This window comes from Sclerotinia sclerotiorum, genomic scaffold (assembly GCF_000146945.2).
Source record: "Sclerotinia sclerotiorum 1980 UF-70 scaffold_20 genomic scaffold, whole genome shotgun sequence".
Taxonomy (NCBI): Eukaryota; Fungi; Ascomycota; class Leotiomycetes; order Helotiales; family Sclerotiniaceae; genus Sclerotinia; species Sclerotinia sclerotiorum.
In genome coordinates this window covers 264,260-289,393 of record NW_001820816.1, presented here as the reverse complement: position 1 = coordinate 289,393, position 25,134 = coordinate 264,260, and the positions used below count along the sequence as shown (strand labels likewise).

The following is a 25,134-nucleotide window of genomic DNA, read 5'->3' as shown; positions in this document are numbered from 1 at the left end:
ATGCTCAAACGTTGAACCGCCAGTAACTCCATATGCATCTCAACCACCCCTTCTGAACGCCTGGTAAGATTACCATCTCGACCCATGAAAGAGGATGATATTTTCAAAAATCAAAAACTCTACAAAATCCCAAACCATTTCGATCAATCCCAGCCAAATATCATCCCATTACTTAACACTTACTGATTAAAAATCATGGGTGTTCCTCCTAAACTTGGGGCAAGTTGTATGGTATTATATCCTCCAGGCATACCAGCCATAGAACCCATCGAACCCATCTGCTCTCGCTCCATTTTTTCCTGTTCCATACGTGCACGATCAGCTTTCGTGATACGAGATTTACGTGCTGCTGTCGTTCCACCACGAGAACCAACGCCGCCTGATGTACCAGAAGCTTTACCGCCGGAACTAGTACGACTTGTGGTAGTGGTTTTCTCACCAGCCACTTTTGGTTTTCGAGTGCGAGGCTTCTTCGCTGGACCCTCTCCCCTAAATTAGAAGTTAGTCTGACGTAAAAAAAATTCATTTGAGGTTTACAGCACGTACCTGTCAAGTGCCGGTTTCTCGCCTTCTCGAACAAGAGGCCCCGAATACACAAAGAAGCCATCATTTGCAGCGGCAGCTTGTTCCTCCCATAACATTTCAGAATCATCAACAAAACCATCGTCTTTGTCGTACTCATCCTCCTTGGTCTTTCTCTTCGGCTTGGCCTTTCTCGTACCCCCGTCAGTCCCAATACGTCCATCACTCATTCCACCCATCTCAATATTACTAGCCTCTCCTTCAGAATCCAGTGACATCTCATCTCCACTCTCCTTGCTTGAGCCATTTCTCTCCAGGGCTGCACCGGCAGCGGCGACTCTTGCAAGTCGATCACGTTGAGCCGCCAACCGAGGGTGTAAGGCATCCCAACCATAAGTTTCCTCGGCCATACGAGCAAAGTTGACATAAACATTTACTTCACCATCATTCAAGGGGATATCGAGAACGATCGTTGGAGCACGAGTTTCTGTACCATCACTACCTCCGAGCTGCATCAGACCAGAACCAGGGAGTGGAGGTGGGGTAAGAAGAACACTGTCTTTCTCTTTCTCTTTCTCTTTACCCTTAGTCGATGGCTTTGGAGTTGATGTTCCTGAGGCTCCGTTGGTTGTGTTCTTCTTATTCGAGTTACCATTGGGGGCTTGGGGTTCCTTTTGCGACAACATGGTTGGAGCGGGAGGTGGTGTTGGAGCGGGCATTGGTTGTGACGTTAGTGTGGGAGTTGGCGCAAAGGTCCGAGGACTAGCGGAATCAGAAGTTGTTGATAAGCCCAATCGATTAACTATTGGGGAGGCAGGTAAGGAAGTATGTCCATCTTGTTGACGTTGCTGGTGCATTAAGAAGGAATGAGCTGATGGTGAGGTCAATGGCTGATTGGGAGGGTCGACAAGACTGGCGATGGAAGGTGATGCACTGGCGCGATTGGTAACTTGAGGCGGAATTGGTGATCCCTGAGAATTATTGTATGAGTGGTGGCTGACGAGTGTTTCTCGCACAGGATCATAATTAGATCTAACGGGATCATAATTTTGACCGCTGGTTCGAGTGGTAGTCTGTGGTTGTTGTGTTGACATTTGTGACTGAGGTTGAGCCAGATGCTGCTGTGGTTGCGGTGGTTGCGGTGGTTGCGGTGGTGGCGGTGGTGGAGCAACTTGAGGTTGGGGTTGAGGTGGGGCGGAATTAAAGAAAGATTTGGGAATAGCCTCACTTTCTCCTGATTTGGAAATCGTGACGTTCTGTACTGGTGGGGTTGCAGGACCACTAAAATTAATATCACTCAAACGCATTCCAGGAGCATCGGTAATTTTTGTCTGTCGTGATGATTCTCCCCCATTGGTATTTTCAGAAGGCGTAGCCTTCTTTCGTGATCTGGCAGCAGGAGGAGCGTTGGGATCTCTGGGTTTGCGTACTCTTTTAGGTTTTGGTGCGTCGGTATTTGTAGCTGAGCTAGCATCTCCGGCCTTTGGTCTGGGCTTTCTAACTGGTTTCTTGCGGGCAGGCTTTTCTGATGTTGAAGCACCCGTGGTGGAATGATTGACTGTAATGCTATTTAAATCATTACGCAGTTGCATATCATCCATCTCAGGACTTGATCGTGGTGGGGATGATAAATCGGAATTACTGTTGTTGGAACCCATCTGTGGCGAACCCCCGCGAACATCATGAGAATTTGACATTTTTGACCCAAGAACTCAAATTCGTTACAATTTGAATTATTAATAAATGTCTATCAACACCATCTAATTTTGATATTTGATATTTTGAAAGAAATTTGTGTTTCAATTCTGATCCTTTCTGCGTGATTTGAGATTTGGTGATTTGTAACCCGTGTTTCGTTGTTGGCGAAACGTTCGTAGTGGTACCGAGAGTTGCGAAACTTTTCTGAATAGCTTCAATTTTGAGACGTGGATGAGAAAAGTCGGAAATGGTGGTGGTTGATAAGAAGCGAGTTGAGAGGGATCTAGAAGATAGAGGAACAAATAATTGAGATTAGTCGGTATCTAATGGGATTATTTTGGGACCGTGAATGATAGAAAGTCAAAAAGTATCGATGGAATAAAAGATCGATTGAATAGATCTTTGTATATTTTAATGTGGTGTAAAAGGGAAGAAGTAATCAAGATGAAAAAGTTGACGAGTTGTTTTAGATATGGGAGGTTGGAAGGGAGAGGGGGATTTTAGACTTCTTGTACTTTGATCATTTACTACGTTTTGGATTTAATTCAATACAAGCGACATTTCCAATTATTCACAAGACGGCCGGCCCTTGAGGAGTGTCTTCCCGCATGGAAGGCGCAAGGTCAAGGTAAAGGTAAAGAAGAAAGGGAAGAGAAGAGAAGTGGAAGTGGAAGGGGAAGGGGAATTTGGAAGGGGAACTTGGGATGGGGGGAAGAACGGTTGCCGGAACATGAACTGATGAATTAGATGAGAGATGAGAGATGAGCTAACCAGTTAAGTGGACTAGTATGTTATGTAGGATGGAGGAAATAGCAGGAGGTGGTGGTAGTAGTAGTAACAAGTAGGAGCTACCAATCTGCCTATAGGTAGGTACATTGCTAGGTAGTCAGGTAGTTGGCAATTGTTAGGTATTTATTATTTCTTTTATTTCTTCCTGTCCCACCTTTCTTCCACCTGGTCTGGGCATATATATGGGGGCGCTTTTGCTTGGAGTGTCATGACATGGGGGAGGATTTTCGGGGTTCAAGTGTTCCATTGCGGATCCATCGAAGCAATAATACCGTAGGGCACTTTGTATTCCGTGTATGTAGCTATTAGTGCAAAAGATTGGCTGGCTCGTCTTACAGAGAAAATATGATAAAAGGGATCTGTAAACTTGGTTCAATTGATGAGTCGGGAATAGACGAGAGACAAAACGAGACAAGGGAAGGAAAAGGTCTAGTCTATTACTGTACTGTGCCTACCTACCTAGGTATTATACCTAGTACTCTATTCCCTCTACTTTACTACTATCTCGGTACTCAACCCGGAAATTATAAACTAATAAGGATGTAGGGGGAGAAGAGAAAATATTCATTACTACCTACTTTACTTTATCGGGCTAAGAAATATAATGTATGTATATGTGTCTATGTATCTACATCTATTTAGCAATCGCCTTCTTCCACGAAGTACGACTCAATCTCTATGACTACCTGGTAGATGTGTTGTTGAATTAATGCATGTGATTTTGTACCCATTTATATCCAGTTATATCCAACGGAAACGTCAGATAACATCTCCGTATGCGCGATTCCGCATCTAAAAGAAATTCCTCCATTTTCGGGAAATACTTTCATATTCCCCTTTATGTTTGAGTCGTGGATGATGAATAATGTGTTGATGTGGGAATATATGTAAGGTGCCTGATATTCAAGCTTATGTAAGGATACTTTTCACATACATAAACTCGAAGCAAATGTAACAATGAAATTGATATTTGTTTCCATCGAGATGTTGTCAATCGTTGCTCGACGTCTGATGGCTTCCCGAAATAAATCTTTGTGAAATGCAGCTAGTCAGGTACAGGTTAGCGTGAAACCTTAAATTTTTGTTAGAGGCTCACGTTTGAATATCCTAGCAGCCTTGCATACGGATCTTAAATTTCCCCACAACCTACCTACCTAAACAAAAGAACTACAAAAGTTACAATCATGGAGTTTCGTGGTGAGAGATTTACTGTTAATCTTTCAGATGATGAGGATGAAATTGAATCAAGTTCAACTATCCCATCGAATAATGTCCCTTCATTTGCATCTGCTTTCGTCGCAGATATTAAAGAACGTTCTACAAAGCCACCAACAGCTCCTCAATTAAAAACTTCAACAACAGGATTTCCGGAACATAAAAAGCGGATACGAGTATCGGCGTTCAAAAAACAAAGGGCGGCAAATACAAATGAAGCTGTGGCAGATTCTCCCAATGCGTTTGGAGTTCCTCCTTCTCAGGGACGTCCAACGGGCGCAGACGCATCCACGCAGGATGATGAGTTCAGTGTCGACAAGGAAAGGAAAAGAATAGATGAGGAAAACAAAATGAGAATAGCTTCCATGTCAAAGGAAGAAATTGAGCAAGAACAAGAAGAATTACTCGCTACTTTAGATCCTTCACTAATTCAACGACTTTTGAAGAGAGCCAATCTTGATGATGGACGTGGAGATACTGGAATTGATCCCCCGTCCTCGACACAATCTCTCAGTAACGATGAGAACAAAATTTCACCTCAGGAAACTAATGTTGAGGCCATCCCTGCACCAAAACCAGAAGGCAAGCCAGTTGCGCCTCAAAAATCAGTGAGATTTGAAGAAGATGAAGAGCCGGCAAATCCCATAGACCTAAGACCAGCATCCGAGATTAGTTCCAGTGTCCCAGAAATTCCGCAACCATCTTTACATTTTCCAACTGCTTCAGCTGTTCCAGACTTAGATCCGAACGACCCTTCGTTCCTCGAAAACTTACACAAAAAATACTACCCATCACTTCCCGCGGACCCTTCGAAGCTTGCTTGGATGGCACCGATACCTACACATGGTTCTGTAGCGGATCAAGAATCTCCTTATTACCCAGCAGCTGAAGCTTTGGCAGCTTCAGCTCTTCGATATGACTTTAGGGGTGGTTTATTGCCGCCAAGAATTGCAAGAGCTATGCCAATTACAAAAGGTCTACATCATCATGGTGAGGCTCCTGAAGCAGCTGGGTATACAATTCCGGAATTAGCAAGGTTAGCTCGCTCTGCATTCCCAGCTCAAAGATGTATTGCATTCCAAACTCTGGGAAGGTTTCTTTACAGGTTGGGTAGAGGTGAGTGGGGAGATAGTGGTACTGAGATGTCGAAGGGCTTATGGAGGCTTGTGGAAGAGGGTAAAGTTATCCAAAGTCTTGAAGAGGCTGCCAATGCCGAAGGGGGGCATCAAGGTAGCAAGGCCTATGCGATAGAAGCTTTATGGCTATGGCAGAAAGGGGGTGGACATATCTGGAAGGCGGATTGATGAGCTACGATAAATGATTTCGGTCTATGTATTATGATATTCTACAAAAGCTTTTGGAAATTTTTCTCAATTCTTGTACCATGATTTTAATGACTATACCTAACAAGCTGGTTGTGTTTTACTTCCTTCATCTTCTCTTTGCATATCTTGGTATTTGTTTCAATGTCCAAATAAAATCCAACTTTGTATTTGCCTATAGCTTTGCCAAACTATCTGCAAAACCTATAACAATAGGTAAATATCCAGGTCTGAGCATGGAAGGCATTGAAACATATGATCTTGAACTCTCAAACAAACTAAACTAGAACAAGAAAACCCCAAATAGAATAATAGCATAATAAAAGTCACAAGCGAGTGAGTGAAAGGCAATTAATTTAATTAGCCACCCTTTTTTAAAAAAATTCCTATAGTTATTTATCTATTTACAAGCTGTTATAATGTGATATTCATTAATGGCATAACGGAAGAGGAGAGGAGAGTTTTGCACCTTCTTACTGGATGATAAGATTTATGTATATGTCTTTTTGATAATTTTTCTACAGTTTGTTGTTTTTCTTGCTTTTTTACATTTTTTTTATTAATCGGGTATCTTCGAGTATGATTTTATTGTGGATGTATTTTATATTATTGTTTTCGATTTGAGGGTAGGATTTTTTTGGTATTGGTATTGTGATTGTGATTTTTTTGTTGAGTGAGTATAGTATTGTTTTTTTTTAACGGGGCATTGATATTGGTATTGGTATTGGTATTGATGTCAAGAAAAGGGGAGGACTCATTATATCCTTTGGATGTTACAGAACTAGGTACTGTTTATAACAGAGTCTTGAAGTAGAGTTACTCTGGGATTCTGGGGGTTACTCTCGGAGTCTGCTTTGGTTTGGTTTAGTTGCTTGGAATTTGATACTTGATATTTGTCTCTCTAGCTTTGATATTGTTCAGTGTGAAATCTATACTTGTGCTTATAGTTGAGCAGGTGGATGGGGGGAGAAAGTGTTAATTGGAAAGAAGAAGAAGAAGAAGAAGAAGAAGAAGAAGAAGAAGAAGAAGAAGAAGAAGAAGAATGTACCCAGTAATTCTAGTACCCAACACTCGCAAGGAGATTATCAAAATAGATATTAGCAGCACAGCGTATAATCATCATACCCTTGAAGTTCACAAGACTCTTCTCTGCAACAAGATCAAACACTTCAACTCAATCCCCAATGAACATCTCACAGACAAACCTTTGAGACCCCTTCAAATACAACCAACATCCTCCGCCTTACTTCTCAAATAGATCCAAACCAGTAAACACGCACCCATCAAAATAGAAAATGAACTCCTTGCCTCTATGACTCCTATCATCCTATTCTCTATTAGCCAACGAATTCCGATCCTCCCAATTAACAAATAACACTATCCATAAGTGAGTATCCTAATATCCAACTATACAAAACACAACGCGTTAAAGCTTACCGAAAAAAGAAGGAATTTTGGTATACATGTACACGAAACCCGACTCGAAGTTTCGTTCGTTCATTCATTCATTCATTCATGTCTTTCTCAGTGGCTATTAGCTTATTAGCTACCAATGAATCTTTGTTGAGATTGGATAAAAGAGCTTGAATGGAGTATTTTGATTATCGGAATTGGATTTGGGGAAGGATGTGTAGAGTTGGTTGAGTAGGATTAAAACGGAATATTTAAAGGGGGTACTGGGACAAAATCAGAAGGTTTCCGCTTCGTCTCTTCGATTCTTGGTGCCTTCAAAGTGTAGTTTTCATGTCCATTCTGAGGGAGTGGCATGTGCATTCATGGGAAATATATTTTGACGGGGATTAAGAAATTTTATCATGTTCTTACTCCTTCTTAGAAGTCGACACTGAGCAAAAGTGCATGGAGAGCTCGATACCCATTAACGCGCGCCTGTGAATACCCTGATCGATTCGCTTGTTCTCAATCTTTACTAAATAGATTAGTTATTATAATAGTGATTGGAAGAATTAGTATGAGTAATGCCAGTGCCTTAAATTCCATCAACGGTGTTTTCCTTTTTTGAATGAAATATAACCTAATATACATCCGATCACCTAACATATTCCATCATTAAGGAATTTTTAAATTTCGTTCCCTCATAAGACCACTTCGTAGCCAATCATATCCGTAACATCATAGCAAATCTCATTGAAACTTAGTCTGCCCTCTTCTTGGAGTCCCCCTCAACCTCACCCGCGCTACTAGCACTAGGTGTTTTCAACCCTTCGCCGTTAGAATTATTCATACCACCTGTATTTTCATCCTCATCCCAAGCATCCTCCCCATTCTCGTCCCAATTATCAACCTCTTCATCTAGTGTCCTCGACGCTGCAGTCACACCACTCTCCTGTGCTCCCACTCCCTCTCCCAGTTCCAAGTCTTGATCTTCATCCCCAGGTACCACATGATACGTCTTTGCTAACCGTTTCCGCTCCAACATCCGTAAATGATACCAACTACATAGTGCTACACCAGCTAGCGAACCCACGATATTTGCGACAATGTCGTAAAAATCAAAGATTCGGCCATTGGGCAAGAAACCTTGGAGGAATTCAGAACCCACTCCAAGAATGCCAGTGCAGAATATGAGAGTAAAGTTGAGGGTTCTTCGACGATTGGTGTCGAGAATCCAGTAGAAGACAACGGTGAGAATGAAGAAGGTTACAGTATGTAGGACTTTGTCGTTGATGACTGCGTCGACTTGAATGGATGTTAAACCCGTATAACCAGCGAGCAAGAGAAGGAACAGGAATGCTCCTATTGTGAAGACGGTGTGTTAGTTTTGAGGATCTCTGGGGAAACGGAGAGTGCATTATGGATAGGATAGAATAACATGGTGTGGAGAAGGAGGGGAGGGACAAGGAACTAGGAGTTTAGCTAGAGTGTGATTTACCTGCAAAGGGTAGCCTTATGCGCATTTTCCTGGAAATCCTTTTCTTTTCTTGATAGTTCTCAGTCGAATCTTCTGCGTTAATAAAGCATCACTGCTACTTTCAAAGCAAATTGTTTGAGTAACGATGGAGTAGTTGAAGCCTTGGGGATACGGAACAGTGGTTTTCTTTATGGTTGTGTTGAGACAAGCTCTCTTGTGTTCAAACAGAGTTCAGAGCTTCTGGTTAAACCTGGCAACTTGCAGGTCCTTCTCCATTTCCATGTGGGTTGGCTGCAGCTTTCAGATAACACCTGAGGTTTGGTTCGTCTATCTCGCTTGTCTGGGTACACCTATCACTCCATCTGGCACGGACCAGTATCTTCAATGTTGAATATGGAGATTCCAGTACGAGGTACTAGGTAGGTTATCTTTAATTCGACCTGTACATAGAAAAATAGAGAGATAATTGAATTGTAAATATTTGTATTTGTAAATTGTGATGCATTGTAATTGTCTATAAATTTTGAGGATATACCAGTCCAGATATGAAGAGCATCAATGAAAAATCATGGTCCAAATGGTGCTTGATTCATTGTCTTTTCTATACACTACGACTGCTAGATTTCTAGGTAAGGGAATCACAGACAACGTCCTACAACCACCAATTCTAACCTCATCTCCAGAACTTCATCAAACCAACAACGTCAACGCCAGAAAATAATCAATATTTTGCGCAAATCTGATACAAAGATGCGCACAATATCGAATCCAATTTAAATCACGAAAAGGCGACAACTCTAAGACGGTTTGTCGCGACCGAGAGATTTGACGTTATGGGCGGCGGAGAGAGGGGACTTTTGTCTCGCTCTGGGGTATCCGGACACAACTCTTCCATCACGAATGGCACGTCATGGCAACCTTCCTCATCGAATATAATTCATCCCCAAAAGTCTTACCAAAATAAAAACAATACTCCTCCGCGATCGCATACTCCAAGTATATTCGATGCCACAATGGCTGACTCGGCCAACGTACAGGAGGAGGAAAGTCAAAGGACAATATTTAAAGAATTATATCGCCGCAGCGAGGCAAAGTTAGCGGGTTTGTTTGGAGGTGGTGATTATACTGCAGATGCCGATGAATTTCAAGATGTCTCGGCACAAGATACACAATTGGTCGAAGATGAAACCGCCATTGAACCGGCTAAGCAAGCACAACCACCAAAGAAGCCGGCGCGCGCCATAGATGAAGACAATTATGATGATGACGATGATGAAGAGGAGGACGGGCAGCAAGATTCCCCCTCGAAGGGAAGAAGCGCGAATGCTTTGTTGTCGCCCTCGAAGTCTGGGAGTTCTCCCATTCAATCTGACTTATCCCCTTCAAAGAACGCGGAACAGAATAAGGATGATGCTGCAAGCGACCAACCTAAAACTTCTGAAGATGCGCGCAAGAAGTTGGAAGAGGAGAAGAAGGCCATCGAGGATGCTGCCAAGCGCAGCTTCAATACCATATTCTATACATTGGAGAATGATCGGATAGCTATGCTAGAACAGCAAAGGCTGGAGGAGTCCGAACGGCAAACTGATGCGGAAATGGACAACAATGGGAATACTGGACCTACTAGTAACAGGCAGGCCGAACAACACAGTTCTTTGGCCAATGCTGAGATGGGCGCATCGAGTTTGACGTTGAAGAATCTCTTTGCTCGCATTGATGCAAAGCGTGACAGGGTTCAAGCTACGGATATGGAGCTGAGAGCCTTGATTAACGAAGTCCGTAAGAATAGAAGTAAATGGGCCAATGAGGACAACGTAAACCAGGAAGAATTATACGAGGCTGCCGAGAAAGTTTTGAGTGAACTCAAGGCTATGACAGAATACTCGGCTCCCTTTCTTGTCAGGGTTAACAAGCGCGAGGCTCCTGATTATTACAATGGTAAACCTCATAGTTCATACATACGTAGTTCTGGCGCTGACATGAAACAGTTATCAAGCAACCCATGGACCTCGGCACAATGACTAAGAAGTTGAAGTCGTTGGTATACAAATCTAAGAAGGAATTTGTTACTGATCTCGACTTGATATGGGAAAACTGCCTCAAATATAATGGGGCAGATAAACATCCTCTGCGAAGAAATGCGGAAAACATGAGGAAAGAGGCCGCAAAACTTATTCCTCTAATTCCAGATCTTATCATTCGACCTAGAGCAGAAGTGGAAGCGGAGGAACGTCGTAAACAGAACGGAGGCGATGATGCCGATGAAAGTGATGACGAACCTATTATGTCTTCTCGAGGTCGAGGTGAAGGCGGTCGAGGTGTAAAGGGATCTGCCAAGTCACGAAAGAATGCTTCCGGACGTGACAAAAGCACTCCGGTTGTCGACAAAAAGCCTGCTATTCAACTCAATGGTGTACTTGGAAGTCTCAATCAGGACGGTTGTGAAGTAGAAGGTAGTCAAAATGGCTTTTCTACTCCAGTTCCTGGTGGTTCAGTAACACCCAGTGGTATGAATGGTGTTGCTAGTCAGGTTGATGGCATGGATATCGATGTTCCTTCAATCAATGGTCTAGGTTTGCCTCAGGGATTCGGAGGAGAAGATGTCCATGAGGATGAAGAATATAAAATCTGGAAACAGGTTACCAAGAAAAATCGTGCTATGGTTGCTAAGGAACGAAACCGATTGTTCAAAGGTGATAAATTGAATCCCGATGAGCCTGCTCTTTTGCGAACCAAAGCCGGGATGCGGAGATGGCTGCGCCAACGAAAGCAAGATGATCCGAGTGGCTCAAAAGCTGAAGGTGTCGTGGAAGATAAACCTGCGAAACAAGGCGCAGAGACTCTTGCCGAAGGTATGGAAGGCGAAGAAGAACATTTCTTGCCTGACTATTATGATCCACTATCAGCTATTCCAGATATCAACCCAAAATTGCAATGGGTGGAAGATGCAGATGGTAATCTAGTTGAGCAGTCGGATGAATTTCTTCGAATGGTACCTGCTGGACACTTTACAGCACCGAAAAGTTTCTTGACCAACAAGGTTGAGGCTAATATGAAGCAAATGCAAGAAACCAGAAAGTTGTGTTCTAAGATCGGCGTTATAAAGCAGATGCAATTGCAGGCACAGGTAAGACCTACGGCTTTGGCTGTATGTTGAGTTTTACTAATTTTCCGTTTCAGATGTACAACAATCAATTCCCTAAGTATGAACCTGAACCATTTGTAGAAACAGATATCGAACCACATGTCACTTCAGATGATGGTCCTATCATGTCTTCCTGGGTTTGCAAAGCTGCAATGCAACGATCTGTTGCCAAGCTATGCTATCATGCTGGTTTCGAAGAATTGCAGCCTTCTGCTCTAGATGTCATAACTGACATTGCTGGAGATTTCTTTGGTAAAATTGTCAAAACCTTTGGTGTCTACCGAGAAGCGCATAAAGTCCCTGCTGCACCTGGCTCTGGAAGTAAATGGCAAGACCGTTACTCTAATGAAGAAGTCGTCTTGCATACTTTGGGTGAAAACGGTATGGATATAGAAGCCCTGGAGAGCTATGTCAAAGATGATGTTGAGCGTTTGGGAACCAAACTTTCAGTCATGCACGAACGCATGAAAGCACATCTTACAGATTTACTCAGACCTGCTTTAACAGATGGAACTCAGGATGGATCTGGTGCATTTAACGAGGGTAGTGAACAGTTTGTTGGTGGTGATTTCGCTGCGGAACTTGGTGAAGATTACTTTGGGTTCAAGGCACTCGGTTTGGACAGTGAATTCTCAATGACTAGTCTTGGCGTACCGTTACATCTCCTCCATACGAGAGTACGTAGCGCCTACCAAGGACCAGCCGCAGCTGCGCCACAAGCTGAAATATTCCAACCACTGCCTCCTCTACCACCTATTACCAGGGAAAGCATAGCCAGTCAAATTGGCCTCGTCAGGAATTTCTTTCTCGCCAAGCTACACGCAAACGATGATGAACCTCTGGTGGAGGACGAAGAACTCACTGGAAAACAAAAACCAACGCGTCCACGTCTTGGTCCAACGGGTAAAATCACTAGTCCTCGCAAACGTCCACTAAAAGAACAAAGTGGCAATGCGAAGAAAAAGAAGAAGCTAGATAATGGTACAGCAATTGAACCACAATCTTCAGCTAAAACTGGTGTAAGTGGAAGTCCGCAAAAAGGAGACGGTAAGAAGGTCAGACCTGGTGTACCGAATGGTGGGGGAGGATCTGTGTCGGTGGATGGAGTGGAAAGTCAGGATCTTAATAGTCCGATTGAAAAAGATGATGGGACTTTAGGTCCAATGAGTCCCGAAAGTATTATTGAACGGTAGTTGGTTTGGGGATGTCGTGATATATAAAAGTTATATTTAGGGACGGTGGTTGTATTGTCTTTGTGTATGTGGGTGGTGTTGTTTGGGTGGGTGGCTATTTATGGGAAGATGGAATGTTAAACTGCGCATTCACTATTATATCAGGTATTCCCTCGAATCGAATTGAGGATGATGGCAATAAGAGCGGAGTTCATTCACTTTGATATTCATTCGTTTATTTACCCTTTTTCACAAGAATATAAAGAAGTAGCTTGGATATGGATATGGATTTGGGAAGGAGGAGGGGGATGGGCTTGGGCATGGTATGAATAGCGGGTGATGGATAACTCGAGCATATTAGTACATATGGGATAGGATGGTATCGGACAGGATGGATAGGACTAGTATGAAAGGGGTGGATTTTTCAATCAAGTACCTGTCAGTAGGCAGGCTCGGATCGGGAGAAGCGGAATACCTATAGTATCGACTGGGTATCGATAAAGTGGTCATTCAGATTTTGAACTGAGAGTGCATGTTGCTTTTGCTCGGAGATTAGAGCAGAGTAGAGCAAATGGTGCGAAGCAGAGTAGGGCAGGGCAGTGCAGAGACTCCCTTTAGTTAATTTATTCATGTTATGTGTATTAAGATTTATTTTTGTCCTTTTTTTATTTAAAATGCGGGTGATGTTCCTTGGTGGTTTTTGATATTTAAAGCTTGAGATTTCTGTTTTTAATGGAAGTGAATCCGATTTATTATGTTTTAGGTCGGTAATTGAGATTTTAGGGGCGGTGATTAGAGGATGTGGGAAGGGAAGGGAAGGAGAAAGGAAGGGAAGGGATGAGGAAAGGAAGAGGGGGAGAAGGAAGTAAAAGAAATTTTGCAGCGAAATGATTGTATTGCGGAGATTGAAAATCGGAAATATATTCATTATGAATGGTATTTTGAAGGGTTAGCAATGAAGATGACGACGGGGGCGGGGATTCGAAATTCGGGTGCTGATTTGGGGTGAGGGAGCTTTTTGTAATGTTGGATGGATGGCATGGAGTTGGTAGAGGCTATAGGATAGGAGATGCATAGTCCCAGCTGATATGGTCTGGATACGCTAGCTAGCTAGGTAGTGGGAGTTCTTTGCTGGAAGTTTTTCGTCTGGGAGTATCGGATGTTGGGATGGATGGGTTGCTTTTGGGAAATGTTTTATGGTGTTTGGGATATCTTATGATATCTTATGGTACTTATGATTCTGTATTTATTGTAAGATGAAGATACTTACTTATTGTGCTGTTGTTTATGGATACTAGTACATGATACACAAATATGATGTATGATATATTATACGATACACGATATTCCTATCAATTGAAGATGAAGAATAATGAATAATAAATGATATATATATATTTCGATAGAACCTCACCTCCAAACATCCTTAAAAGAAGTCCCCCCAAAAAACCCCAGTTAAAATATCTCGAAATAATATTTTTTGGGTTTTCAAAAACCACCCGTCCGCACAATGTCCAAGCTATCGTCTGGGTCGCAACCCTTTAAAATACTTGAAACTCGCTACCTCTATTCTATAACACTACTTCTGCTATCTGTTATCAGCATTGCCTTTTGCACGATCTGGTCGGTCGAGAGAAAAGTGTACATGTCGTCGCTGAGGTAGTCACCTTCTACTATACCTTTGAGAGCGTTGACTTTTATCGGCCTATGATCCAGGTCCACGTTCACGTCGTCACAGATTGCCATTCTACTCCCTGCAAGCACAGCCTTCATATCATCTGTGAGATTGATGGCTGTGCTGGTGAAGGAGACGGATGGTTGCACACAGCAGTACCTTTATATACGATCCTATGGTACCGAATATGGTACTCTTACCCGTACCACCTGCAGTTGCACCGAACATGATCAGTGCCTTGGGCCTACCCGTTGGGTCTATGAGGCTATCACCGATGTGCCAATTCCAAGTTTCTATGATATCCGTGTCGTTGTCGAACAGGGGTAGCTAAATGAAGCTTTCTATGTTCCCGGCGAAAGAGCATATTCACCTGACGGGCAACTTTACGAAGCTTGAGACGTCTGTAGTTACCCGTCTGACATGCTCGAGCTCGGGCATCCTCGAATGTGAAATCATCTGGGAGACTGTCGCGATCTGAAGCTCATCGTCTTATGCCTGGTGGTCACATAGTTCATACAGAGTACATACATGGAGTCTATGCGGACGAACAGTATGACGTCCAGCTCAGTGGCGTTATTGGTGTTACATGTATTCCTGTAATCATATCTATCTGGAGGAACTTATGAATGTATAAATATATTCAAGTATTCAAGTATGCTTTAGAATCTTGATCCCTGATGGGTTTTGACAACCTGATATTTAAATGTCAAATTTGGAAAGAGAGAGGTGGCTACCTAGTAGGTGGGTATCTACTATCTAGAGAGATGTATAAAATTGTAATTCAGAATCATATGAAGTAAGATCTTGTAAAATCATATTCATATGCATTTCTCTTTACAAATCCCACATGGAATCCTTATATACGGAAATCGGCCTTTGACATTTTCCCTTTTCTCTAGCCTGATGTAGAATTCAAAAATCCATGGGGGTATCATGACATGTTTATATCTAGTATGTAGCATACCTTGTATACTCGGTAGTAAATGATGGATTGGATATTTAAACGCCCATGGCAATGCAAATACAAAAACAAATGCTCCCATCCGTGCATACATACATACATACAAACTTTTGTATATAAATTATAAGATTACATTCCCGATGATGAAATGAACGCCCTGCTTTTTGGGACTTTTTGATGTTTTGCTTTCATTTTGGCTTTTCCAGAAGGGGAAAAGGAAGTGGGTTCATGGAGATATATGATTATGTTTCATTTTATGCAACGGCCTGAGACTGTGAGACCGGGGACTCGGATTGTAGTTTTATTATCTAGGAGGGGGAGAGAGTGTTAGTTTTGATCGGGGCGGGGCGGGATTGGTGGGGGAGGAAGAGGGAAGGAGGGGGAGGAAGAGGGAAGGAGGGGGTGTAGGGGATATTAATGGGAGATGGAGATGAGGAATAAGGGTGAAGGAGGGAGGAGGGAAGGAAGAGGAAGGAGGGTGAAAGAGATATTAATGGGAGACATAGATGGGGAGTTAGGGGAAAGAGAGGAGAAGCGAAAGGAAAGCGGAAATGGGATACGAGAAAACATACCTCCATCTTCAAACCATCACTTTTATCCTGTACATCTTTAATAGCTTGTTCGACTCTTTTTCTGATTAGGTGAAAAGTACGTTAGTAAACTGCTCTTATTCTTATTCTCATCCTCATTATATTCCAAATCTCCCCTCAAAACTCCTTGTCGAAATCCCCGGAGGTAGAGGGGATGAAAATCGTAGAAGAAAGTATATAGGAAGAATGTGGCACTTGGGACATGGAACATATGGTATAGGAGAATATATACGCACATTTCCTTCTCGATAAATTCTAAACGTCCGTCAACGGCCATAACAGCTTCGGTTTTATCTTGTTTTAGGAGAACGGGACCGACGAGCTTATATATGTTGGAGTCGGAGGAGAGGGCGGCGAATTCCTGAGGATGGTTAGTGAGCGGTTTGGACTGAGAAGAATGGTCATGACGATGAGGTGGAAGAAAGGGAACGGATGAAGTGAACTGTACTTTTTGAACGCCCTTATTTTCTTGTTGTTGAGATTCGAGCTTTTGGCGCGAGGAGATCGAATTTTGGAGATCTGGAAGAGGTTAGTATGTGTGATGCAGGGGACAAGTACTGAGGAGACACATACCTGTTTGGAGTTTTTGATATTCCTCCGTGAGGACTTGGAGACGTTGTTGTTGTTCTGCCATAGTGAGGATTGAGGATGTGAAGCTACTTGATCTCTGGGATGGAATTTGAGGGTTTAGATAGGTTTATTATGTGCTGCGGTGATTGCTTTTCCTGTGAGAAAAATGCTGCGACAATATATCAATCGATTATGATTTTGATTACCACAAACAACCCTCTTCAAAGTGTAGTCGTAGAAAAGTAAAACAATTTGTCTTTGAATAATATTCCAATATCAAAATTTCCCAAGTTTCTCTTATCGAATATCAAGTTATTGACATGATGTCTAGCGCAATCGCGGGGCAACCAAGACACCGCCAAGCTCAAGCGATAACCCAGACTTCACAAGTTCTAATTCCCTCCGCAAACTCAGTTACCAAGACACATAGGACGAGAATATCATGCGCAGAGAGAGCCTCATTTTCAGTTCGGTCTATTAATATCCATTTCCACAGTTCTTCAATCTGTAGTTTGGAGTTCCTTTGTTGTTCAAGGTTACCGTCGTCATTTTACCGAATTCGCAACCTACTCAAGTACAACAACATCCAAGCCAAAGGTCAACACTGCTATTCTTCGACCAGAAAGTAGTACCGTGTAAAATAATTGATAGGAATCTCATTTCTACCTGGACGAGCACCTTCTTCACCTACACATCATCATAATACACACAAACCCCACCCTCAACATGTCAAACACCGATTTCCTCGGCCGCGCCATAGACGTGGTTAAAAAAGCTATCGAAGCCGACACTGCAGCCGAATATGATAAAGCATACCAGCTCTACTACCAATCCCTCGAACTCTTCATGCTCGCACTTAAATGGGAAAAGAATGCCAAATCTAAGGAAATGATCCGCGCCAAAGCAGGTGAATACATGGAACGAGCCGAAAAACTAAAAACACATCTTGCAGAGGCGGATGGCAAGCGGAAGAAACCTAGTATGATGGGTGCGAATGGGAGTTCAACGGGAGGAAAAGCAAATGAAGAGGAAGGAGATCCGGAAAGTAAGAAACTGAGAAGTGCATTGCAAGGTGCGATTTTGCAGGATAAACCGAATATTAAGTGGGAAGATGTTGCGGGTTTGGAGGCAGCGAAGGAAGCACTGAAGGAGGCAGTTATCCTGCCAATTAAGTTCCCGCATTTGTTTACGGGGAAAAGACAACCTTGGAAGGGTATTCTGCTTTATGGACCACCAGGGACGGGAAAGAGTTATTTGGCTAAGGCAGTGGCTACGGAGGCAAATAGTACGTTCTTCAGTGTGAGCAGTTCGGATTTGGTTAGTAAATGGATGGGAGAGAGTGAAAGGTATGTTTCTTGATTTTGAATATTAAGCTGGGGCATGTCTGATCATTGAAACAGATTAGTTAAACAGTTATTTACCATGGCCCGGGAAAACAAACCCTCTATTATCTTCATTGATGAAGTAGACGCTCTTTGCGGGCCTAGAGGAGAAGGAGAATCGGAAGCCTCAAGACGTATCAAAACGGAAATGCTTGTACAAATGGATGGTGTAGGAAGAGACAGTCGAGGCGTGTTAGTTCTAGGTGCTACAAATATTCCCTGGCAACTAGATGCCGCCATTCGACGTCGTTTCCAACGTCGTGTTCACATTTCCCTCCCCGATTTACCTGCACGAACAAAAATGTTCGAGATCAGTGTCGGTACCACACCTTGTGAACTAGTGGCATCGGATTACAGGAAATTGGGAGAATTAAGTGAAGGTTACTCTGGAAGTGATATTAGTATTGCGGTTCAAGATGCTCTCATGCAACCTGTACGGAAGATTCAAACTGCTACACATTATAAAAAGGTATGTTTCCCGCATCTCACCCCGCAAATCCATTTCTCTGCAATGCGAAAAAGTAACTAACACCCCGAAAAGGTCATGGTCGACGGCGTAGAAAAATTAACCCCCTGCTCGCCCGGCGACGCTGGCGCTATGGAAATGTCATGGACAGAAGTCGATTCAGACAAACTCCTCGAGCCACCCCTTCAAGTAAAAGATTTCATCAAAGCCATCAAGGGAGCTAGACCTACCGTCTCACAAGAAGATATCCAGAGGAGTACGGAATGGACAAATGAGTTTGGTAGTGAAGGTGCTTAATTTCTCTCTTCCATTGAATTTAATTAGTACAATGATTGGTTGAACAAGCAAACAAGCAAGCAAGTGATCAAGTAATAGCGAAAAGAAAAAAAGTTGCAAGCTCAACGGGAAGTGCTACTGAGAGCGATAGGAGGAAGAGGAGTATAGGATATGGCATGGTGGCGAGTATGGCGTTTATAAAGGGATAGCGTTCTAAACCGAATGAACGTCGGCATGATTTAAGAATGCCTCGACTTAAGAAAGGCGAAAAGCTACAAGAAGAATACAATACAATACATATATGTCAATAATATCCACGTCTCACACTACACTTTTGATAAATACAGAGTCCAAGTTCAGGAAGATGACAAGAGAAGAAAGTAGAAAGAAAAATTATCCAAAAATGTATCGAGTTAATATGCTTTTTTCCAATTTTATGCACCTCATAGTGTCTGTCGTCTAGCCATTTAAAGTACCTACGTATGCATGCAAGCAAGAAAGCCAGAGAGATACGGTAAGTAAGAAAACAAAAAGTATTCCTCAACGCCGATAATAACACAGCTATACTCCGCCAAAGTGACCCAGCTGCAGTGCCCGAAATTTACAAGATAGAGAGAAAGGAAAGGGAGAAGGAGAAGACGTCTAAACCATGTGATGTGTACAATGATGAAGAAGAAATTTACTCCGCCTTGCTCTTCTTCTTCTTCTTCTTCTCACCCTCCTCTTCACCGTTGGCTTCACTGTGTCTTCTCTTTTTGTCTTTCTTCTCGCTTTTTTCGCTCTTGTCTTTCTTTTCCTTCTTATCCTTTTTGTCCTTTTTGTCTTTGGATTTCTTCTCTTGCTTGGAAACGGATGTAGGGGCGATATCGGCCATTTCGGTGTCTTCGGCGGTTGGGTCCTCAACGTTGATGTCACCGAGAACAGCATCCATTGCTTTTTTCTATTAAATATGTTAGCCAAGAAATCAAGAGTAGCAAATCTTCATAATTCTTACCATTGCATCTTGGTTCTTTGTTGGTGCGGTACCGGTGGCGTAGAAATCTAATCTTTCTTCGACTTGAGCTCTCAGTGCCTCACCAAATTTGTTGGTTGGTGCCTCAGAAAAGTTATCGATTCTACTTGCGATACTGCACTTGTTTGCCAAAAATCTGGAAATGCGTCCCTTGTTCTTTGCGCCTGCACGACCGATGAAGCTGGAGTGGTAGATCAATCCATATTTGGGTGTGTTACCCTTGGTCTTGAGTGCTCTGAACAATGCCTTCTCAGCACCGAGAATTTGGACGGTGGAAGCTGGGTATTTTGAAAGGTTGGTGAGGGAACCGGCATGGGAAATGAGTCTAGCAGCAACAACCTCACCGATCAGAGCAGCCAAGTTAGGTGCAACAATGGCCATCTTGTCGGTTAAGTATTGGAAAAGGGACCTTCTGTATTCGGCAAGTTTGACAACACGGTTTGCGAAAGCGGAAACATTCTCCATGTCGTTTACCGAGATATCTTGACCCATAGAAACCTTTGCAGCATCAATGATTGCTTGCGCGATATCTCCATCATCGTTAACAATAGCGGCAATGTCGTGTAATTGTTCGTCGTTCAAGTTCTTCTTGTTACCAATCGCCAATGCAAGCTTGGCATATGTGTGGTTATCCGAGACGATTCTAATAAGTTCTGGGAAGTGCCATCCGTACCATTCACGGACACGCATGGAGAATGTGTTGACGGCCTTGTCGAGGTGATCCAAAGTAGCAATAGCTTGAATAATGTGGTTATCGTTCTTCTGAACCGAGAACTTAACCTTAGCGCGCGAATATGCGTGTCCAAGACCTAATTGAGCTCTCTCGACATCACCCTCTTGTAGACCCTTCAACAATTTTGGTGCATGTAATCGCAATCCTCTGAGCAAGTCTGCGACAACTTCGGAGGTTTCACCAGTCTCGCAAGAAACACCTGGAAATTCCTCCTTGATGCTACCAGCCAAAGTCTTGTCGGAAACTCCGAGAATAACCTTCTTCTTCTTCGATGGCTTTGGCATGTTCAATTCCAAGTTTGACTTTAAGTAATCGGAAAGTACACCCTCGGAGATCATGTTGATATTTTCGAGCGCCTCAGCAGCATTTCTAGAGTAATTGTCAATTCAAACACTCCGCTCTGTAAAGCATTGAATAGCTAACCTGTATGGCGCAAAGTTGACAAGCTTGACCATTTTGCCAAATTTCGCGAGATCTTGACCTGCATCTTGAACTTCCTTCAATCGATTGCCAATGGTGTCAGCTTGGTGCACAACCTGAAAGATTGCGAAACCAGTGGCCGACTCATGGAGAAGGTAATCAACGGCAGACATTTTGTCGATATTATGTTGTCGTTGTTGGTGGTTAATTTGTTGATTTGAAAGTTAAGCTTCCACAAATTTTCAAGAAAGCTTCTGGGATTATTTTTTTCGTCGTGGGATGCCCGTGAAATGCGCTAGGCTCGAAATATTGTCAGTAGCTTTTTCCGACGTGTCACGTGATAATTATCGCTTAGTCTTAACCCTTTTACAGTTGAACCCCGAACTTGAATTTTAGACTTCACATACTCTACCACACAGCACTTGGGAATAGCTTTGGCAGCTCCTCACATACGGCAATATGACCATGATATCTGTATGAATATTGTTAATGCTATTGTGTTTGCCAAAGTGAGGGAGGTCATACGAGACAATCTACACGGAAATATGTTTGATCTCCCTCATAGAATCTTCGAAATGATTCAACCGTTGTGAACACAATTTTCCTGCTTGATAAGGACTCGTGATTGGCTTTGTATTGCGGAGCATAGTTCCATGCAGCACATAAATCGATTTGAATCTATTATCCAAGAATCACAATGGAGTGGAAGGATTCGATTGCTCAATGAGATTTGCCGTCTTCTTATGTTTGGATCTATGTTTCATGAGATGGCAGCGCAGTATCTACCTTTTCTTGCAATCATGAAACCAAAATAAGTGTTAAAAGAATCCTTTCCATTTCTTTACCTACCCCTCTAAATACAAACATCTGAGCTGTTAAATATTGTATGGTATTTCATTGGCTAGTCTTGGAAGTTCCGCTGTACACCATTGCTACTAAACACAATGTTAAAAGTATTCACTTATACAATGATATTCAGTCTCGTCCAATGAGCATCATATCTTGCTTCATCTTTGCAGTAGTAAAGTTGATTGGGTCTCTTGTCGATTAAGCTACGATGGCTGTTCTGCTCTTGATCTTTAGTATTTATTCCCTTTCCCTTCCTCTTCACACCACCGTCAAATATCATCAATGCATCCAATAGTTCACGATGGAGAACATTAACAATCCAGTGGCAATTCCTGTTGACACATATAATGAAGGTAAGCAGAATGTGTTATTGTTTGATTTAGATTTTACCTCTTGTTATTCCCTTTTGAACAAGTCACACTCCAGTCATATCTCCATTACAATTATGCTAGTCTCAAAGTCTTAAATCCTTTATTAACATAACATCAGTAGAATCCCAAATGGTTGTTGGTAGCGGAAGGGATAGCAATCGAGTTAATTCTCAATGTGCTCAATCTAGTCTACAACTCACCTGCGATCTTTCCCATCTTTCTGCCCAGGGCGTGGGCACCGCTCCCGGTGAAAATATCACTCAAGATGCCCTGCAAACTCACGTTGTTATCCCAGGTACGATCGAGGATGCTATTCGTATTTGGGCTAAGGTGCGGGCCAAAGTTGAAAGGTTTTACGCGGAGATAAGACCTGAGGTTGATCTGCATGAATCCAGTCGACCGACAGAGCATGTATTCATCTTCTTTCCCTTACTCGCCAAAGAACTACAACTCCAAATCTGGAAAGAAGCTGCAATTCCAAAGAGCACCAATCTCGACATTATCACCGAAGTATTATACCGTCCTGGTACAAAAGCACAACCAAATCCTCGATTCATTCCAAACAAGCAATATTCCCCCATGTTCCACACCTGTCGAGACTCACGTGAACTGTTGCTCAAAGAATTTTACACTCATACTATTCAGTACGAAAACGAGGGTCTCCGAGTTCCGTATGCACCAGTCTACTCTCACTGCGACGATATTATCTATCTCCAAATAGACAGTAGCGAATATTACACCACATTGGTGTGGGAACTCCAAAATCCGCAGTCCACTATCTTCAACGCCGTTAACAAGGTGTGACAAATCTGGCTATCAATCTCGATATCTGGTCCTGCTACGGTCTAATCCGTGAAATCAGTATCCTCAAGAAGCTCAAGCGCTTGATTTTCGTGGTTAAGTCTCCGTTTCGGGTTCGTAGGGGAAGACATTTGCGTATGTGCCCAGTGGATAATTCAAAACCTGGAAGTGTTTCAATCACGGAAACTGTGATTTTTATTAAATTGCTGCAAATATTTGCGAAGTTGACGGAGGAGGACCTGAGATGGGTACCGCCAATTGTGGAGTCGGTGTACATGCGAATTTGTAAGGGAATGATGGAGGGTTGATATTTGACGATATATCATAGGTAGCTCAGGAACTTGACGGTGGCAATGCTCACGGCAGGCAAGTAAGGAGCACAGGGTGTGGAAACTGGAATTTACAAAATTATTGATGATTCAACCATTCTCAAATCATGTTAAGAACAAACAAGTCAGACACAACTTCAATCAAGATGAAAACAAAATAACCGACTTCTCGATAAACATAATGACAGTTACGTTGACTGTGGTGACCAGAATCGTGTGGTAAGTGTTTCGTATTCTAAAAGATTTAGAGGTTACATCTGCTTTGTTGAACCAAAAGTCTTCACTCGCCGTTCTTTGCAAATTTTCCGTGCGATTACAGCGCCACGAGTATTTATTGAGGTTTATACGAATGACCATGTATGAATATAATGTTCGACAATGTGTATTCTCCCTAAAGAACATTATTCATAAACGCACAAGTATTAAAATGATCAAGTCTTATAGGGGCAGCCATATCCCATCGTTTCTTAACCAACTTTCCCTATTTATTTCACCATCTTCAGAACCAGCTATGCCATTATGATTCGAATATACTAACATATTCTTTTAAGATATAAATCATAATCAACATCACCATAACCATAACCAACATCATCATATACACTCACTAAGCCTCCAATCAGCATTCAAAAAGGATCTCCAAATTGTTTGGCACACAGTTCAAGGCTCTTCAGCATACGGAACATCCCGTAATCTTTCCCCGAGAAGCTAATTTCAAATTCCCATTGAGTGCGGAACTGGCCTTTTATTTTCCAGCCCCTCCAAGAAGTCAGACCTAGGAGTCCATGGACATCTATTTGTCTTTGAGAAGGCCCTTTGATACTTTCAGAATGCTATCCAACTTGAGCAACATATCATAAATTACCTAGATCAAGAGTTAAACCGTCGAGTTATTCGATATTTGGATTGAGAACGTTATAGTGCACATTCTCTTCTCATATACAATATCTCTAATCTTTGGAACTGCACTCACCATCTAGCTACTTTGCAGCCCTATAACCGCATTCATAAATCTTACTGCCTCGCTTGCAACATGTCCTCCATCTATCCACACCGTCCATCCGAGCACCTTGGATCATTATGTATGAATAAATCAAGACTCGCATCCCTAGAAACCAAAGATTGCGCTGTGTTACAGTACGTGGAAAAGTTTTTCCTCCCTCCCAAGGCACTGCGAGCCCGATCCAGCATGTTAGTCAATCGTGCCTGACAAATCATGTAGACAACTCGTGCACTGCGGGAAAATGCGACTAATTATCATGGTCTGAATGTGCGTATTGCAAACAAGCCAGTTGTTTCTTGTTATGTCTTTGGATATTTTGGCTGTGAGATTGGGTACTTGTTGTAGTATTTAGACGAGCGACGATGAGACCTGCTCTTAAAATGAAGAGAACCAATTATTTTTCTTAGGAGGATGAGCTTCAGAAGACTGATTTTTTCGATGTCCTTCTGATATTGTTCCCATGAGACCTAGGTTCTGTACCCCATCTATAGGAAAGACCGCAGATATCACTATCTATCTCCGAGTTGATCGCGCTTGATCATCTGGTAGCATGATTTCTTCTAAGAAAGACTGGCTCTTCAAGTTTGCCTCTGTACAATCTTCATCTTCCGAAACTATAAATTACTATATTATCTGGTGAGTGAGAGGAATGGAAACAACAATGGAAACTTGACTAGCTTGGCTTAATAAACGCTAATTATTCAAGCGATCTAGTTTGGATTATCTTGGGTTTCATGCAGCAGGGTGAAATATCTTCATGGAATGAGAGGAAACCATAAGACTGATTATCTGCCATTATTTGATTTTACCTCGTAGAAAATTTGTACGAGTAGCTCTAACTCTCTCCTTCCTAAACTACCAATGAATTCTCAAAGTTTGTATCACACTTGTAACAGAGCATTTATTCTCAATCAGAGCACGAAAAAGCTGACTCCAGTCATAGATATACTGTTCAATAATATAC

The 25,134-nt window shown here is 42.4% G+C and overlaps 12 protein-coding genes across 12 annotated transcripts; 7 read left to right on the top strand and 5 right to left on the bottom strand.

Moving 5' to 3' along the window:
- Positions 1 to 39: 39 nt before the first annotated feature.
- SS1G_11833 (hypothetical protein) lies at positions 40 to 2,219 on the bottom strand (the record flags this gene model as incomplete). The annotated part of the gene is made up of 3 exons (XM_001586754.1): positions 40 to 52; positions 184 to 489; positions 547 to 2,219. 3 exons carry the CDS (start codon positions 2,217 to 2,219, stop codon positions 40 to 42), a joined length of 1,992 nt encoding a protein of 663 aa, XP_001586804.1.
- A 1,974-nt stretch (positions 2,220 to 4,193) lies between these two features.
- On the top strand, positions 4,194 to 5,528 carry SS1G_11832 (hypothetical protein; the record flags this gene model as incomplete). The annotated part of the gene is made up of 1 exon (XM_001586753.1): positions 4,194 to 5,528. The coding sequence occupies one exon, from the start codon at positions 4,194 to 4,196 to the stop codon at positions 5,526 to 5,528; it is 1,335 nt and encodes a 444-aa protein (XP_001586803.1).
- Positions 5,529 to 6,279: 751 nt separating this feature from the next.
- SS1G_11831 (predicted protein) lies at positions 6,280 to 6,647 on the top strand (the record flags this gene model as incomplete). The annotated part of the gene is made up of 2 exons (XM_001586752.1): positions 6,280 to 6,331; positions 6,502 to 6,647. 2 exons carry the CDS (start codon positions 6,280 to 6,282, stop codon positions 6,645 to 6,647), a joined length of 198 nt encoding a protein of 65 aa, XP_001586802.1.
- Positions 6,648 to 7,070: 423 nt separating this feature from the next.
- Positions 7,071 to 8,461, bottom strand: SS1G_11830 (hypothetical protein; the record flags this gene model as incomplete). Its single annotated transcript, XM_001586751.1, has 4 exons — positions 7,071 to 7,077; positions 7,371 to 7,473; positions 7,737 to 8,300; positions 8,437 to 8,461. 4 exons carry the CDS (start codon positions 8,459 to 8,461, stop codon positions 7,071 to 7,073), a joined length of 699 nt encoding a protein of 232 aa, XP_001586801.1.
- A 522-nt stretch (positions 8,462 to 8,983) lies between these two features.
- On the top strand, positions 8,984 to 9,136 carry SS1G_11829 (predicted protein; the record flags this gene model as incomplete). The annotated part of the gene is made up of 1 exon (XM_001586750.1): positions 8,984 to 9,136. The coding sequence occupies one exon, from the start codon at positions 8,984 to 8,986 to the stop codon at positions 9,134 to 9,136; it is 153 nt and encodes a 50-aa protein (XP_001586800.1).
- Positions 9,137 to 9,428: 292 nt separating this feature from the next.
- Positions 9,429 to 12,753, top strand: SS1G_11828 (hypothetical protein; the record flags this gene model as incomplete). The annotated part of the gene is made up of 3 exons (XM_001586749.1): positions 9,429 to 10,353; positions 10,404 to 11,542; positions 11,596 to 12,753. 3 exons carry the CDS (start codon positions 9,429 to 9,431, stop codon positions 12,751 to 12,753), a joined length of 3,222 nt encoding a protein of 1,073 aa, XP_001586799.1.
- Positions 12,754 to 14,521: 1,768 nt separating this feature from the next.
- On the top strand, positions 14,522 to 14,734 carry SS1G_11827 (predicted protein; the record flags this gene model as incomplete). Its single annotated transcript, XM_001586748.1, has 1 exon — positions 14,522 to 14,734. The coding sequence occupies one exon, from the start codon at positions 14,522 to 14,524 to the stop codon at positions 14,732 to 14,734; it is 213 nt and encodes a 70-aa protein (XP_001586798.1).
- Positions 14,735 to 15,622: 888 nt separating this feature from the next.
- On the bottom strand, positions 15,623 to 16,592 carry SS1G_11826 (hypothetical protein; the record flags this gene model as incomplete). Its single annotated transcript, XM_001586747.1, has 5 exons — positions 15,623 to 15,676; positions 15,941 to 16,001; positions 16,195 to 16,319; positions 16,407 to 16,477; positions 16,532 to 16,592. 5 exons carry the CDS (start codon positions 16,590 to 16,592, stop codon positions 15,623 to 15,625), a joined length of 372 nt encoding a protein of 123 aa, XP_001586797.1.
- Positions 16,593 to 17,254: 662 nt separating this feature from the next.
- SS1G_11825 (hypothetical protein) lies at positions 17,255 to 18,673 on the top strand (the record flags this gene model as incomplete). The annotated part of the gene is made up of 3 exons (XM_001586746.1): positions 17,255 to 17,874; positions 17,929 to 18,379; positions 18,452 to 18,673. The coding sequence occupies 3 exons, from the start codon at positions 17,255 to 17,257 to the stop codon at positions 18,671 to 18,673; spliced, it is 1,293 nt and encodes a 430-aa protein (XP_001586796.1).
- A 658-nt stretch (positions 18,674 to 19,331) lies between these two features.
- SS1G_11824 (hypothetical protein) lies at positions 19,332 to 20,990 on the bottom strand (the record flags this gene model as incomplete). The annotated part of the gene is made up of 3 exons (XM_001586745.1): positions 19,332 to 19,592; positions 19,647 to 20,766; positions 20,821 to 20,990. 3 exons carry the CDS (start codon positions 20,988 to 20,990, stop codon positions 19,332 to 19,334), a joined length of 1,551 nt encoding a protein of 516 aa, XP_001586795.1.
- An 884-nt stretch (positions 20,991 to 21,874) lies between these two features.
- SS1G_11823 (predicted protein) lies at positions 21,875 to 22,841 on the top strand (the record flags this gene model as incomplete). Its single annotated transcript, XM_001586744.1, has 3 exons — positions 21,875 to 21,899; positions 21,990 to 22,019; positions 22,156 to 22,841. 3 exons carry the CDS (start codon positions 21,875 to 21,877, stop codon positions 22,839 to 22,841), a joined length of 741 nt encoding a protein of 246 aa, XP_001586794.1.
- A 467-nt stretch (positions 22,842 to 23,308) lies between these two features.
- SS1G_11822 (predicted protein) lies at positions 23,309 to 24,246 on the bottom strand (the record flags this gene model as incomplete). The annotated part of the gene is made up of 3 exons (XM_001586743.1): positions 23,309 to 23,364; positions 23,706 to 23,774; positions 24,186 to 24,246. 3 exons carry the CDS (start codon positions 24,244 to 24,246, stop codon positions 23,309 to 23,311), a joined length of 186 nt encoding a protein of 61 aa, XP_001586793.1.
- Positions 24,247 to 25,134: the final 888 nt, after the last annotated feature.